Source organism: Rousettus aegyptiacus, unplaced genomic scaffold, assembly GCF_014176215.1.
Source record: "Rousettus aegyptiacus isolate mRouAeg1 unplaced genomic scaffold, mRouAeg1.p scaffold_m13_p_16, whole genome shotgun sequence".
NCBI classification, from domain to species: domain Eukaryota; kingdom Metazoa; phylum Chordata; class Mammalia; order Chiroptera; family Pteropodidae; genus Rousettus; species Rousettus aegyptiacus.
In genome coordinates this window covers 39,844,786-39,860,607 of record NW_023416291.1, presented here as the reverse complement: position 1 = coordinate 39,860,607, position 15,822 = coordinate 39,844,786, and the positions used below count along the sequence as shown (strand labels likewise).

At 42.6% G+C, this 15,822-nt stretch overlaps 1 protein-coding gene across 1 annotated transcript; it reads right to left on the bottom strand.

The window, feature by feature from the left end:
• Positions 1-7,803: 7,803 nt before the first annotated feature.
• Positions 7,804-14,295, bottom strand: LOC107517209 (olfactory receptor 1I1). The gene is given in 6 exon segments (XM_016157668.2): positions 7,804-7,901; positions 7,904-8,215; positions 8,218-8,327; positions 8,329-8,389; positions 8,392-8,756; positions 14,291-14,295. Coding segments are annotated over 6 exon segments (951 nt in total).
• Positions 14,296-15,822: the final 1,527 nt, after the last annotated feature.

Sequence of the window (15,822 nt, the reverse complement as noted above, 5' to 3'; positions counted from 1 at the left end):
CTTCATCTCCTTTGTTGTCCCCAGTGCTCACCCTGGCTTCCTCTCAGGTCTTTCTTCACATCAAACAGTTCCTGCCCTAGGCCCTTTTCACATGCACTTCCTTCTGCCTCAGAAGCCCTGGTTCTTCTGAAGCTGCCTCTTTCTCACCCTTTAGGCCCAAAGGCACCTCCTTGGGAGGCCCTCCTTGACGTCACCATAGAGCCATGATTATATCATTGTATTTCACTTTTTCGAAGACTTGCCAACTTGTGCTTAATAGTTCCACTAGTTCGTTCTAGTTTATCTGCTTCCTTGTCTAGATCTGGGGCTTCACCAGATGCATCTCTGTCTTGTTCACTGCTGAATGTTCAGGTGGGAGATTGGGTGCCAGGTGATGGAGCCCTGCACAGGATAGGGTAGCCAAGAGGCCTTGACAGAGGATGTGTGTTTATTTATAATGTCTCAATGTAGATCAGTGTGTTTATTCTTGGAATTCCTGAGATTCTTGAATGTATAGATTCATGTCTTTCATCAATGTTGGGAAGTTTTTTTGGCCATTGTTTCTTCAACTCTTCTTTCTGTCCATTTCTTTTCTCTCTATCTCGGACTCCCATTATGCATATTGGTATGTTTACTAGTGTCCCACAAGTCTCTGAGGTTCTCTTCATTTCCCTTGGATGATGAAAATGAAGAGAGGGTGAGTTGCTGGTGTCTTTGAGGTAGCTGTTGACAGTGAAGAGAGAGGTCAGGAGTCAGGACAACACCTCTTCACAAGTCCAAGATAGGAATGCAGGACTAGGGTCCATTGGGGTACCCCAGAGGAGCTTAAGGCTGACATGAGGGTGAGAGCAGCTCTTCGATCCACGCATATCACATCAAATGATTAAATAGCAGTCATGTGTCACATCAATATTTATAATTTTTTGATAAACCTTTTGGCAGGGTTTCTGTACTTTTTCTTTTGCATTTATTTGGCTACAAGTGGCTCATATAATTCACAATTGGCTATGATTCTTTTTCAGCAATCAAATTCTTTATAAGAGAACAAATGATCTAAAAACTATATATAATGAATGATTAGGAATGTTAAATTTCACACTTAATGGCATTGTAATATTATTCATCTGGATTTTGGTAGTTGCTGTTTGGACTGTGGAGCCTGTGTGTGTGTGTGCGCGCACACGCACGTGCACACGCACGCGTGTGAGTGTGTGTATGTTTTCTTTTCCTCAAATGTTCTCACTAGCTGCAGGCCTGTGCTGTGCTTACAGTGCCTGATAGATAAATCAGCCCAAAGTATATGTGAGGATTTGTTGAAAGAAGAAATAAATGCAGGTAGAGGGGGCTAGCCAGTTTTGAACAGAGCTTTGTACCTCTGTGGAAGACAATGGGATTTGGTGGGTAAGTAACTCAGCTTCCTCACCCCTTGTGTGGAATGGCTGAGATTCCATAATGACCCCCAGATGTCTTTATGGGCAGTTCCAGCTGCTCACAGTGGAAACTCGAACATTAATGCATGCATTACCAACTTCATTCCCTTCTTTGTCTCACTTTTCCACCCCACTTCCAGCATTTCCTGGATCACTTCTCAATAAATTATGTGCACTTGAATCTTTATCTCAGGGTCGGCTTCCAGGGGACCCCAAATGGAGACATTCTTTCTATACCTTAGTTTCTTTATCTTGCCAAAAGGAAGACTAACTCCCCTGATATCGAGGTTGTGGGGGTGAGGGGATAAATTTCCTGTCTGCCATCTCTCAGGGTCATTAGTTCTTGGAAAATGGAAGGTGGAGAAGGTTATGGGGAGCGGCCCCCCAGTTTCCACCCCCTGCTTTCATTCCCAGTTTTCCCTGTGCCTGAGGCTTACCTGCCTCTTGCAGGGTTGGGAGGTGCATGTCACAGGCTGCGCAGGCCTCCCTGGTCAGGAGTCAGTCCTCGGAGGAACCAAGGCAGGGGTGGCTGCCCAGAGATGTCCACTGGGGCAACGTTGAGCTGCTGGAAGGAGAGAGGGTGATTGAATCACCACAAGGTAGCCTCCTGAGGTGTGGCATGGTATCGCTTGACAGGCAGTTACCAGGGCGGCATATCTTGACCAGAGTCTCCCAGTAGCCCTTGGGAAAGCCCAGCCAGGAAGCTGGGAGCTGAAGCTGAAGTGCAGCAGGGCGGCCAGTTGCCCTCACAGTGCCTCTTTTTATCAGGTGCAGACCTGCTGGGCTTTCCTTCTGGCCAGATGCCTGCCAGGCCCCAGGCTCCAGGACTCATTTCACAACAGGTCACCTGCAGCCATGCCAAGAGCTGCTCTGGTGTCCAACTGGGGGTGCTCGTATGGCCACTAGGGCCTCGTAGATGCTGGTTATCCAAAAGGAAGTGGGAGAGCCTGGAGAGGAGTGGCCGGTCAAGTGGGAACAAGTGGCCTGGGGTAGGCAGGGGCAGGCAAAGACCCCATGTCATTCCTTAGTTCCTCCCTCCTCCCTCCCGGGTCTCTAGGTTCTCCTGCATGTTCCAAAGAAAGGTCTGGTCCTTGACTGGCTCCTAGGAGATAGCTTCTAAGCCCTTGGGATCTCTTTGTATACCTGGGGACCATGACAGAGAGTTACGCTAACAGCATGATTTACAGTGGGGGCCTTGGACTACACTGTATTAGTTTGATTTCTACAGGAGTTAGAGACTCAGTAAATAAGGTGAGCCACATGGGTGGTCATCCATGTCTACGTGGCTGTGATGGGAGGCTGAATTGTGTACTCCTGCCCCAAATTTCTATGTTGAAGTCGTAACCCCCCAGGACCTCAGAATGTGACTGTATTTGGAGATAAGGCCTTTAAACAGGTGGTTAAATAAAAATGAGGTATTTAGGGTGGGTCTGAATTTGATGTGACTGGTGTCCTTATAAGAAGAGGAAATTAGGACACAGACGTGTGTGTGCAGAGAGAAGAGAGAGGCCTCAGAAGGAACCAACACTCCTGACTCTGATCAGACTTCCAGCCTCCGGAACTGTGAGAAAATAAATTTCTGTTGTTTACACCATCCTGTCTGTGGTGTTTTGGCATAGGAAACTAATACAGTGGCCAACCCCCAGTGAGAACTCTGGATATTCAGACTCGAGTAAGCTTCCCTGTTGATAGTGTACCAGGTGTGTTGTCATACACCATTGCTGGGGGAATTAAGTGCTGGCCACAGGACTCCATAGGGACAACCAGACCCTGGCCCATGTGCCTTTTACCTTGTTGATTCTTTCTTTGTAAACTGTGAGTATAACAACTTTGCTGAGTTCTGTGAGTCCTTCTAGTGTATCATTGAACCCGAGGGTGGTTTTGGGGAACTTCTACTACACAGGTTCACAGAGATGGAAGTGACTCCCCAAATCTCTGGTAAATAAATATTAGGGAGTAGGCGTTCCCCTTCCAGGACCTTGGGCTCAAGCCTTACTGAGTCCTTCCTCAGGCCTCGCTGGAAATGGCTTCTAGCCACTCCCACCAGCTGATGCACCTTTTGTCCCCCAGAGTCCCACGTGGAGCAGGAGTTGAGCTATTCCAAGCATGATCTTGGGCAAGTTATCCACCTGGGAGGCCATCCAGCATTATGATGGCAGGAGGAGTGGTCAGATTTTCGGGTCACACCAGGCTAGAGTGGAATCCTCCCCACCCTGATCCAGCAGGTGACCTTGGGACAGTCACTTTCCCTCTCTGAACGTCAGTGTCTAAATCTATATAATGTCTTTGAATTACCCAGTAAAATTTCATATGGAGAGAAGTGTTATTGTATTCTAACACTGATTAGTTCATTCACATCTAGATAAGTTGGCTCAAACCCCTTCCAACACCCTTACTGAGATTTTGAAGAATGTTCAGATGATCATTTCCACATGATCTCCTGTTACTGCCAAATTATATAGTTATACCATGACCTCACTGTTCCTGTTTCTCTCCTTGATTTCACCAAGGCTCCCGGGTGTGCGACAGGCTTTACTGAAGGTTGGGGGACTGGAGGAGGAGTTTCACAGCGACTTAACCTTGACCCTTAGACATCTCTTTTCCAAACCAGCCTACCTCAGTTACCTCATCTGATATCCTAGAGTCTTGCCATCACACCGCCTCCTCATTCATTCATTCATTCATTCATTCATTCATACATTCATTTGTTAGTTCATTCATTCATTCATTCGTTTATTCAACAAATATATCTCGAGTGGCTGCTTTACTAAGCATGGAGGTAGGAAGTTGAGCAAGATAAATAAAAGAACACGGTCTCAGCCCCCAGCTTTCAGTATATAGTCAAGCGGGTGAAATAGGCATTAATCAAAGAATCACGCAAATGAACATGAAATCACTGATGTGATGAGGAGAATGAGAATGTTAGGGTACCTGATGGAGCTGGAGCAGGGAGGGGGTGAGGAGAGGCTTCCCTGAGGAAGTGGAGTTTGTGTTGAAATCTCAAAGCCAAGGAAGCATTAACTCTGGTAGGGAGCGGAGAAGAGGGAGCAGCATGTGTAAAGTCCTGTGGCATCTTCAGAAGAACCATTTCTGCGATACTTTTTACTTTCTTAAAAAAAGCTCTGTACTATAGTTTATCACTACTCTTCGGGAGAAAGGAGCACATGGGAGGTAGATACTAGTTGAGGATCTTTCTGAATCATTTTGATGACTTTAATAATCTTTCATGCAACAATTAAAATAACTATTTTGTAATGTGTAAAATAATATGAAAAATTTTTTATTTTTATTTTTTAGGTGAGGCAACCCTTGGTTGACCTCACAGACTGCAAGGACCTTGTCCACTTACAATCCCTTTATTTTTATTTTTTTATTTTTTATGCCTACACAGCTCCTGGTTTTCCTAGGTGGTCTCCCATCTAAGTACTAACCAGGCCCGACCCTGCTTTAGCTTTTCGAGATCAGACGGGATTGGGCTTGTTCAGGGTAGCATAGCCATAGACTGATATGAAATTTGAGTTTCAATGTCTATAAAGTTTCCTGGGTGCTCATTCCTTGATGTATTGTCTATGGCAGCTTCCACTTCGTAACAGCAGAGCTGTCATTGCAACAGAGACTGTATGACCTGTAAAGCTCATATTTATTCTCTGAACCTTTACATAAAGTTTGCTGATCTCTAATCCATGGCATGGCTCATCAGCTGTTTTCTTCTGAAGCACAAGGCCTCCTCATATCCTTGCTTAATTTAAGCCTTATTGTGGTCCTATTTGCCCTATGGACCAATTGTAATGGTGAGGGCTGACCCCTGCCTCCCTCCACAGTTCCCTGTACTGTACACCCTTTCCCTTTCACTGTGGGCTGTTTCTCTAAACAATCCAGGCTCCATCCCACCATGGGAACTTTGCACCTGCTGTTCCCTCTGAGGGGCCAACTTGGCCAGTGCGCAGCCAGGATAAAAGTTTAGTTTTAGATATACAATTTATGAAATGGCACTATTGCCATCTGGTGGCCACTTCCTCAAACTGTAGCTGCAATTCTTTCCAAGAGTTTCGCTTGAACTGTGGTCTTCAGGACCATGTCCATGGGCAGGAACTGGAAAAATGCCCCAGATCCAGTTCTTCCGTATTTTTGAACCGAAGGCCTATTCAGGTCTCAAATGTCTGCAGCCTCTCTCTCCTCGTTCATTTATTCCTGAGAACCTTAAACTTGAAAGCTCCTGGGTTATTACTAAAGTTACAATTCAGGGGCCATGGTGGCATCTCAGCCTTCATTTCTAGCAAACTATCCATGATGTTGCTGCTTCTGATTCATGGACCTACATGAACCTCTTCTATAGAAAATTGGTCAACAAACTCAGTAAGCGCTGAATAGTAAATATTTTAGACTGTGAGTGACATAGGGTCTCTGTGAAGATTACTCAACTCTGCCCTGTGGCTTGAAAGCAGTCAAGATGAAACATAAACAAATGGGTGTGGCTGTGTTCCCATACGACTTTATTTATAGGTGCTAAAATTAGAATTGTATGTCATTTTAATCTGTCATGCAATAATAGTTTTCTTTTAATTTTTTCCAACCATTTAAAAATGTAAGAACTCTTCTTGCCTTGCCAGCTGTGAAAAAACAGGCTGTATGCTGGATTTGGCTCTCAGGCCTTAGTTTGCAGCCCCCTGCCTGGCACTGGATTCTTGACAATGGCTTTGGGATGGGTACTCTGTATGAACCTTGGCTAAAACTTAGCAGCTTCTCTCTTCAAACCTCAGTTTTCTCATCTGGAAAATAAGGAGTTATATTACCTAGTAAGGTTGTTGCTGAACATTTAATAAAATAACACATGTAAAGGGCTTAGCTCTGTTTTGGGAACATAATAAATCACAGCTGTTCTTGTCATCATTGTTATCACACTGAGACCCAGAGAGCAAATCCATGAGTTTAGATCTTTCATCTTTTTCTCCAGGTGCATCCCAAACTTCTTTGACCAGAACACTCAGTAGGTCATGGACTTGAGAGGATGTATCTGGTCATGATCATTGAATGATGCCAGCCCTTCCTAAATGAGCTGTATGTATTTGCTAGGGCTGCATGACAAAGTGCCACAAACTGGGTGGCTTACACAACAGCAATTTATTCTCTCATAGTTCTGGAGGCCAGAAGTCTGAAATCAAAGTTGTCAGCAAGGTTTGTTCCTTCCAAGGGGCCTCTGAGGGAGAATCTGTTCCATGGCTCCCCCTGGCTTCTGGTTGTTTGCTGGCAAGTGCTGTGATTCCTTGGCTTGTAGAAGCATCACCCCGATCTCTGTTTTTAACTTTACACAACTTCTTCTGTGTGTATGTGTGTGTGTGTGTGTGTGTGTGTGTGCGCGCGCGTGCGCACGCGTGCGTGTATGTCTGTATCCAAATTCTTCCTTCTTATAAAGACATAGTTATATTGGATCAGGACCTACCCTAATGATCTCACTTTAACTTGATTACCTCCGTAAAGGTCCTATTTCCAGATAAGTCCACATTCTGAAGCCCTGGGGGTTAAACTTAGACATTTATTTTTTGAAGGACACAATCCAACCCCAAACACGAACTCTCTGTGCATTCTAGGCCACCCCATTCATGTGTGCTGATTGTGCTTTTAGAAACTTATCGGGTTTGGAGTCAGCTGATGGACATCATAGGAAACACATGGACTCTGGAACTAGTCCAGGGCCTGTGTTCTCAAACTCTGGTTTGTGGACTCCCTGAATCAGCCATCTGGAGAGCTTATGAAGAAGGCAGTTTCTAGGGTCCAGTGTTGGCCCATTGAATCACAATCTCCATGAACCAAGTATCATTGTCTCTTATGATCCAGTGTTGGTGGGGAGGGGCACAGGAGGCCTGTCGATGACAACAATCCCCACTCAAAGTCATGGCCACAGGTTCCCAGTGAGACTTAGGCTGGTGGCTGCTGAAACCAATAGCAAGAGAGCTAATCTCATCAGATGCTATCAAAATCCTTCTCCAAGTCACTTAGGAAGCGCAATGATGCAACTGGCTAAATGCATTGTCTTTATCAATATTAAAATAAGTGTGGCCAATCTTTCATTTGACTGGTATTATCCATACAGCAAGTCTATAAGGTTGATACCCCAGGGAGGGCTAATTTAAGGGTACTCGAAAGTCTTCCCTGCTACTCTGATCTTCATGGGAAAGATAAATCATGGGGAAAATGTGTACCTCTCCCTTGGGCTTCCCATAGCTCTTCATTCATCTCTTTGTGACACATTCGTCATGTTGTAATGATTTATTTATATGTCACTGTCCCCCACTAGACTCTGAACACCTCAAGGATAGGGATGGCATGTGTTTCAGCATCCCCAGCATCCAACCGCAATCCCGGAACACTGTAGGCGCTCAATAACTGTTCTGCCCTAGGACTGAGAGGAGGCTGTTATGCCAAGGAGCTTCTTCAGGGCCACCTTTATGTCCTTGCTCTTTAGGTTGTAGATAAAGGGGTTCAGCATAGGGTAACCACCCTACACATCAGGGCAGCTGCCTTGTCCTTCTGGGACGAGGTGGGAGCTGCAGGCTGCAAGTCTACAGCAAAGATGGTGCCATGGAACAGTGACACCATGGTGAGGTGAGAGCCATGAGTGGAGAAGCCTTTCCACTTTCCCTGAGCAGAAGGAATCTTGAAGACTGCTCAGAAGATGCAGGAATAAGAGCAGAGGATTCACGAGAGCAGGCTGATGCCTATGAGGATGCCAAAAGCAAAGCTCACCAGCTCATTAGTGAGTTTATCTCAGCAGGAGAGCTTCAGCAGGGGCATGAGGTAACAGAAAAGTGGGGGATTTGGGGCCCTGTACAGAAGGTCAGCTGAGCCATGAGGCAGGTGTGCACAAGTAACTGGAGGCTGGTGATCAGCTGCAACCTGCCATCCAACAGCCACAGACATGGGGCTCATGATGACCAGGCAGGGCAGAGGGTAGACAATGGCCATAAACCGGTCAACACCGTCATGGATAGGAGGAAGCTGTCCATGGTCCCAAATGGGGAGAAGGCATACATTTGTTCAAGGCAGCCAGCAAAGGGCATGGCTTGGCTCTGGGTCTAAAGGTTCGCCAGCATCTTGGGAACAGTGGTGGATGAGAAGAAGGTGTCGATAAGGGACAAGTTAGAGAGGAAGAAGTACATGGGTATGTGGAGGTGGGAGCCTGAGATGATGGCCAGGACAGTAAGTAGGTTCCCAATGACAGTGACCAGGTACATGCAGAGGAACAGCCCAAAGAGGAGAGTCTGATGCTCTGGCTTTTCTGAGAGCCCCAGAAAGAAGAAGAATTAGACCGTTGTTTGATTTTCTGGTTCCACAGACGGCCTATGTCTACTATGGAAAAAAACCAAAAAACAAAAAAAACAAAAAAACAAAAAACGCAGGCAGGCAGGGAGAGCAAAGCAACAAGTCTGGGAATCAGAGATGCAGTTCCAGTCCTGGCTCCCCAGAGATACGTCCGGTTCTGTGAAAAACCACGGGATCCTTACTGCAAATCTCTGTTTTGCTACCTTCAGTAGGTTTCTGTTTCTCCACATGAAACCATTCCATGCTGAGATAGTCTGCATCTCAAAGATTTGACCTAGTTGTTTAGAGACAACTTGGATATTTTTCATAAACACCTCTGTGTCTCTTTAGTGGAGCAAAAATTCCTAAAGCAAAATAAAGCAGAATCAAACCGAAACCCAACACAGTTTTAAAAGGGAACCCTGACCATCTTCCTTCTCTTCTTTTCCCTTTGTTTTTCTCTCTTTTCTCTTCCCTCTCCCTGACATCCTTCTGTCAACGAGATGTAATTTCAAGATCAATTTTAGGTTAACAAATAGGAATGTAAAGATAGATAACTCTCCTCTGATTCCAATGAACCTTAAATTTATTAGGGTCCCTTTATGATTTGTTACCATGTGGTCACGACAGTAGACTTCCTCTTATTTGGGGTGATAAGGACCAGTGTTGAAGAACCCTTCAAAACAGTGGGAAGATAAATGTGCACAAACGTACCTTTCACATTTTAACTTAAGCCAAGGACATAAATTTCTTCAGCAGGTTTTGATGAGGAGCACATCTTTTCTCTGAGTGTGAATGCATTGATGGTGAATCTGTACAAACTTTCTTGCCTAAGCCATACATACAGGCCACTAATATCTATGCTTTTTTCATTCACGTGGAGCAAGAAATTAAGGGTTCTTGCAGAACAATTTGAGTGCAGAATCCTTTCAAATTTTTACAGTTTTACAAGTTGTTTTCAATGATCTTGCTCACATCTAATTTCACAGCAGTTGTTTTTTTTTTTAGTGATGCCTTTTAATCAAGTCTTTCCTAAGCATTCGACTTGGATTTCATAAGACTACATTTTCCTCCTTCTTCCTCCCTCCATCTTAGTATCCTTCCTTCCTTCCTTCCTTCCTTCCTTCCTTCCTTCCTTCCTTCCTTCCTTCCTTCCTTCCCTCCCTCCCTCCCTCCCTCCCTCCCTCCCTCCTTCCTTCCTTCCTTCCTTCCCTTATTCCTTCATTCCTTCCTCGCTCCCTCCCTTCCTTTCTTCCTTCTTTCCTTCTTTCACTTGTAGTTCATTCATTTAGATTACATTTAATTAAATGATACAATTGCAGCAGCAACCACGACCATCCAATCAGGTTTGAGATAATCTTACCTGATTCAACTCAACTGATAAGAGCAGAAATGCTTCAGCAAGCTAGCAAGTAATATTCTGGCCATGAGTATTCAGCATGCTGGGACAGAATTCAGTCTATTTTTTCAGGGGGAAATAGAAACCATGAATGAACTCAGAAAGCTGGTTAAGTGGAGGTTCTAAAGTGAGCTTTCACAGTAAAAGAGAGCATCTGGAGCTTTAAAGCTAATGGCAATTTGGTTATATATTTGCCACCAGCAGTAGCTTTGCAGGGCAAGAAATTTTATATTTTCTCATGTTCCAGACAGACTGTCATTTGAAACAGTTTTACGTCCTCAGTAAAACACATAGTTATAGCATGTTAAAAGCTGTTTAAAAAGTCTATTCAAAAAAACAAAAACAAAAAACCCCCCCAAAACCCCAACTCACCCCAAGACACAGCCCAAACTCTTCCACGGTAGAGTGTTTACATAAAAACTATGGAGGTGTGATCGAAGGCCTATTTGATAGAAAGCAAGATGTGCTTTGTGGTTATTCCTGTAGTTAATATAATGACAAGAAAAGAGAATTTGTAAAATAACATTCTGATATAACCTAATATGAAAATAGTGACTAAAGTGATGAATATAGGAGAGCGAGATTTAAAGAAATGGAAACTGGTAGGTATGTTCTGACAATATTCGCATTCATCTGTTTTATTTAATTGTTTGTTTGCTTATTTATTTATTTATTTATTTATTTACAATTAGGTTTATTGGGGCAACATTGGTTAATACAATTATGTAATTTTCAGGTGTATATTATCATCTGACATCTGTATATTCTATTGTGTGTTTACCACTCAAAGTTCAGTTTCCTTCAGCTACCATATATTTGATCCCTTTTACCTACTTCATCCTCCTCCTAAATCCTGTATTTGACTGCCTTTACCCCGTCTACTTCCCCCCTCCTCCCTCACCCCTCTAGTAACCACTAGTCTATAGTCCGGGTCCATGAATCTCTGTTTGTTTGTCCTGATCATTTGTTGCTTTTAGGTTTATATCCCACATAAAATGTGTCGGGATATATTGCCTCCTCTTTGACTTTTTTTGGAAGAGTTTGAGGAAACTAGATATTAAATCTTCTTTGAATGTTTGCGATGTCAGTCATAATTTCCCCTCTTTCATCCCTGATTTTATTTTTTTGTGTCATTTCTCTTTTTTCTTTAGTGAGTCTAGCCAGGGGTTTGGCAATTTTATTAACTTTCACAAAGAACCAGCTCTTTGTTGCATTTATTTTTTCTATCGTTTTTTTTTTTCAATTTCATTTATTTCTGCTCTAAGTTTGATTATTTCTTCTGCTGACTTTCGGCTTCATTTGTTCTCCCTTTTCTAGTTTTTTAAATGAAGGGTTAGGTTGTTTATTTGGGCTCATTCTTGTCTTTGGAGATAGGCCTGTAATGATATAAACTTTTCTCTTATGACCGCTTTTGCCGTGTCCCAAAAATTTTGTTGTGTTGCACTATCATTATCCTTTGTTTCTATGTATCACTTGATCTTTGTTTTTTTTTTTTCTTCTCTGACCCATTTATTCTTCAGTAGCATGTTGTTTAATCTCCACGTGTTGTGGTTCTTCCTGATTTCTTTTTGCAGTTTATCTCTAGTTTCAAAACATTATGATCAGAGAATGTGGTTGATATGATTTCAATTTTCTCATATTTGTTGAGGCTATCTCTGTGTCTTAGTATGTGGTCAATTTTTGAGAATGTTCCATGTGCACTAGAGAAAAATATATAAGCAGCTGTTTGGGGATGGAAGGCTCTGTAAATGTCAATGATGTCCAGTTGGTCTAACGTGTCATTAAAGGATGTTATTTCCTTATTGATTTTCTGTTTGGATGATCTGTCCATATCCAACAGTGGGGTATTTAGGTCCCCTACAACTATGATAGTGTTTTAGTCTGTTTCTCCCTTTAGTTCTGTTAGTAATTGCTTTACATATTTTGGGGGCCCCTAATTGGGAGCATAGATATTAATAAGTGTTATTTCTTCTTGGTGCATGATTCCCTTTATGATTATGAAGTGTCCCTCAGTATCTTTCTTTACCTTTTTTATTTTGAAGTCTATTTTGTCTGATATTAGTACCGCTACTCCCGCTTTTCTCTGAATGCCATTTGCTTGAGATATCATTTTCCACCCTTCACTTTGAGTCCGTATTTGTCTTTGGAGCTGAGATGTGTCTCCTGAAGGCAGCATATGGTTGAGTTTTGTATTTTGATCTATTCTGCAACTCTGTGCCTTTTTATTGGTGAGTTCCGTTCATTTACATTTAGGGTGAATATTGAAATATGAGGTCTTCTTATAGCCATTTTATCTTTTGCTTTCTGGTAGCTCAGTATTTCCATTGCTTCTTTGTCCTTGTGTTTCTGTTTTCTTTATTTTGGTTGGCTTTGGGATTTTGTCTCTGGTTCTTCTTGTTTTATGTTATATATAGTGGTTCTGAATCTTTGGTGTGTGGTTACCATTATGAATATGTAAAGGATAGTTATATATCTATATATCTACATCTACACACACACACACACACACACACACACACACACACACACACGGTCATCCATTTTCTCCTGCGTGTGCTTGAGAATTTGGATCTTTGAATCCCCCATTTTCAGTCATTGTTATCTCAATTTGTTCCTACATATGCTGAACGTTCATTACTATCTTGTTATAACAATTCTCTTACTATTTAAGCTTATAATGCCCTGTTCTTAGTAAGGGTTGCACTCCTCTGCTCTTATTTGTCTGATAGTCACTTTACTCTTGATTTTGTATTTTTTTTTGTCATTTTGTTTTAGGTCAACTGACCTCATTTAATATTTCCTATAGTGCAGGCCCCATAGTGGAGAATTCTATCAATTTTTGTACGTCTGGAAAAGTCTTAATTTCTCCTTCATTTCTAAAGGAGAGCTTAGCTGGATATATTATTCTAGGCTGGTAGTTCCTTTCACTTAATAGTTTAAATATTTGATTCCATTCCTTTCTGGCTTGTAAGATTTGTGCTGAGAAATCTGATGATAATCTAATGGGTTTACCTTTATATATTACCATTTTCTTCTCCCCGGCTGCCTTGAGAATTCTATCTTTGTCTTTGATTTTTGATAACTTTAATACAATGTGTCCGGTGTAGGCCTTTTTGGGTTGAGATAGTTGAGTGTTCTGTTGACTTCTTGAATTCCAAGCTCCAGCTCATTCCTTTCATTTGGGAAATTCTCATCAACTATTTGTATGAAAATGCTTTCTAGTCTCTGCTTCTTTTCCACCCCTTCAGTAATGCCCATTATTTTTATGTTTCCTCTCCTGATGGTATCAGCTAGTTCTTGTATTTCTCTTTCATTATTTTTCATTCTTTGGTTTCTCTCTTCTTTTTTGGATTTATTTCTAGATTTCTGTCTTTGCTATCACTGATCCTTTCCTCCATTTTGTCGACTCTATTTCCCAAGCTTGCTATTTCATTTTTCAACCCTTGCAGTGTGTTCTTCATCTCCAGAAGTTCTATTTGGTTCTTTTCAAGGGTTTCAATCTCTTTGTTGTGCTCATCTAGTTGTTTTTTCAATTCCTGAAATTGTTGATATGATTTGTTTTGGATCTCATTGAGTTTTTTTCAGAAGTTCCACCTTAAATTCTCTGTCATTTAAGCCACATATTTTTATGTCTGTAAGCTCATTTTCTAAAGATTTTTCTCTTTCTTTCTGAGATGCCTTTTAACCTTGGTTATTCACAGTGTTTAACGGACTATTTCTCTGCCTGTGCATTAATGAAAGTGTATTCTGCTGTTTTTCCAGAAAGATTTATTGTATAAAGTTCTTTTTTTAGCCTGCTGCAAAGAAAGCGCTTCTCTTTTGGTGTCTAAGCCTCTTGGATCTCTGCTCTTAAAAAAGCTTTTAAAATTTTGTCATAGATATTTAATCACACTCACTACTCTCTGTTTCAGTTTCTGTCAGTATCAGCAACAGTCTCGGCAGCGTTTGCTCAGATTCCCCGAGGGCTCTCAGAGGATATGGGGTGAGGGGCTCGCTCTCTGGATTGGGAGTTGTGGGCTATGGCTCAGCCTTGGTTTTATAATTGTAGTCTGCAAAAATCAGCTATTGTTCCTCTGCGGTCCCGTCTCGCTTCTCTGCTTTCTGCCCTGATGACTGGGCCCTGCATCCAGCTGGCCACGGAGGGCTCACAGCTATCCAAGGCAGGAATGTTCAGGGAACTCACCGCATGAACTCATCGCTCCTTCTCCCCTCCCCCTCCTCCTGCAGGGAGCTCCAGGGGCTGTGAGAGGCAGCTTCTTTATTACTCCCAGTCTACCGCCTGACACCTGGGGTTCTGACTTGTGGTAGCTCTTATGTGCAGATCCCATGCTCAGACATGCTGGTGTGCAGTTTGGGTGCTTTTTGTTGAGTTTTAGATGTTCAGCTTATTGTTGTTTCAAGGGGAGAGATCTGGGAACATCCCCCATTCCACCATGTTTCCAAAGATCCTCCTCCTCATTCACCCATTTTAAATTGCTAATGGGTTTGATCCTGGTTGTATTTCCCCATAGATTTAAGAAGGAATTTGGAGTTCGTTCTAGGCCATTTTAATCAAAAGTTAGAGGTGACTTTTGAACTCCTCTCTGCTTTGGTGTCAGCAGCTTGGGGTTTAGAAGCAGATTCATGTCAAACACCTAGAGAAAGTGGATGTTTACTGCAGCCGTAGAAGATCAGCAAGCCTCATTGCATTTGCATTTTAAGTCTCCATTTCCTAGTAGGCATATTTATCCTTACTTTCTCTTAATGAATATTTAAGGAGAATGTGTTCTGTGCCAGGCACTATCTATTTCTCTTAGGATACACCGATGACACAGAAAAGGAACCCAGCGTGGCATGACTCAGCAAGTCCTTGTAAACCTTAATATTGTCCCTTTCCGGCAAAGAGAGACTTTTTTGCTTAACTCATTTCCTACCTGGTTAGGTCACCATGTCTTAACACCAGCTGCTGATGAGAACACATCGGAGGAGATTAATGACAGGATCTGTGAAATGTTGAGCCTCTTTAAGAGCCACAGGTTCTTTACGTATAGGTCTCACAACTTAACTTCTAGAGGGAGATGATGTTGGCCACTGCTGGCAATGAGAAGACAGGCACCGAGAGAGTGCTAGGGGCACTCGGCTTGCAACTGCTCAATCTCTCATGTGAACCGAGGTTTATTTTCACTCTCTTGTGCTCCATTGCCTCTCCGTGGGTGGACATTCGCACCTTTTTATGAGCAGAGGTATTGCAAAGCTAAATTCTGTGCTGTCAGCAGGCGCTAGGAAAAACTTCAGTTGTAAGCATTTAACATCCTAATTTCCATGCCTTTCAAGGAAGATCGGTCTCCAGAAAGGTTTAAGGTTTGCCAAAGTGGAATCAAGATGTAAATGGGAGAAGATACTATATAAATAGGCCAATATAAGAAAGGTTTTTTATATGTGTGTATATATATATGTATGTGTGTGTGTGTGTGTGTGTGTGTGTGTGTGTGTGTGTGTGTGTGTAACCTTGAAGTATTGCAAGGGTAAGGGAGAGATGCAAATGCCTGAATGAGGACAAGACCCTTGGAAGTGGAAGTGGTTCTTGAAAGTGGGCTTTCAGGAAGGTTAACAGCATCATCCCCTCTTTGGCAACCTCAAGAGATCTCTAGCAAAGCCTTATGTTACTTTTCAAGGATTTTTAGAGTTGGGTTTGCAGTTTTTGTCAGGTGATGCTCAGGTTTCTCTGGGCTGCCT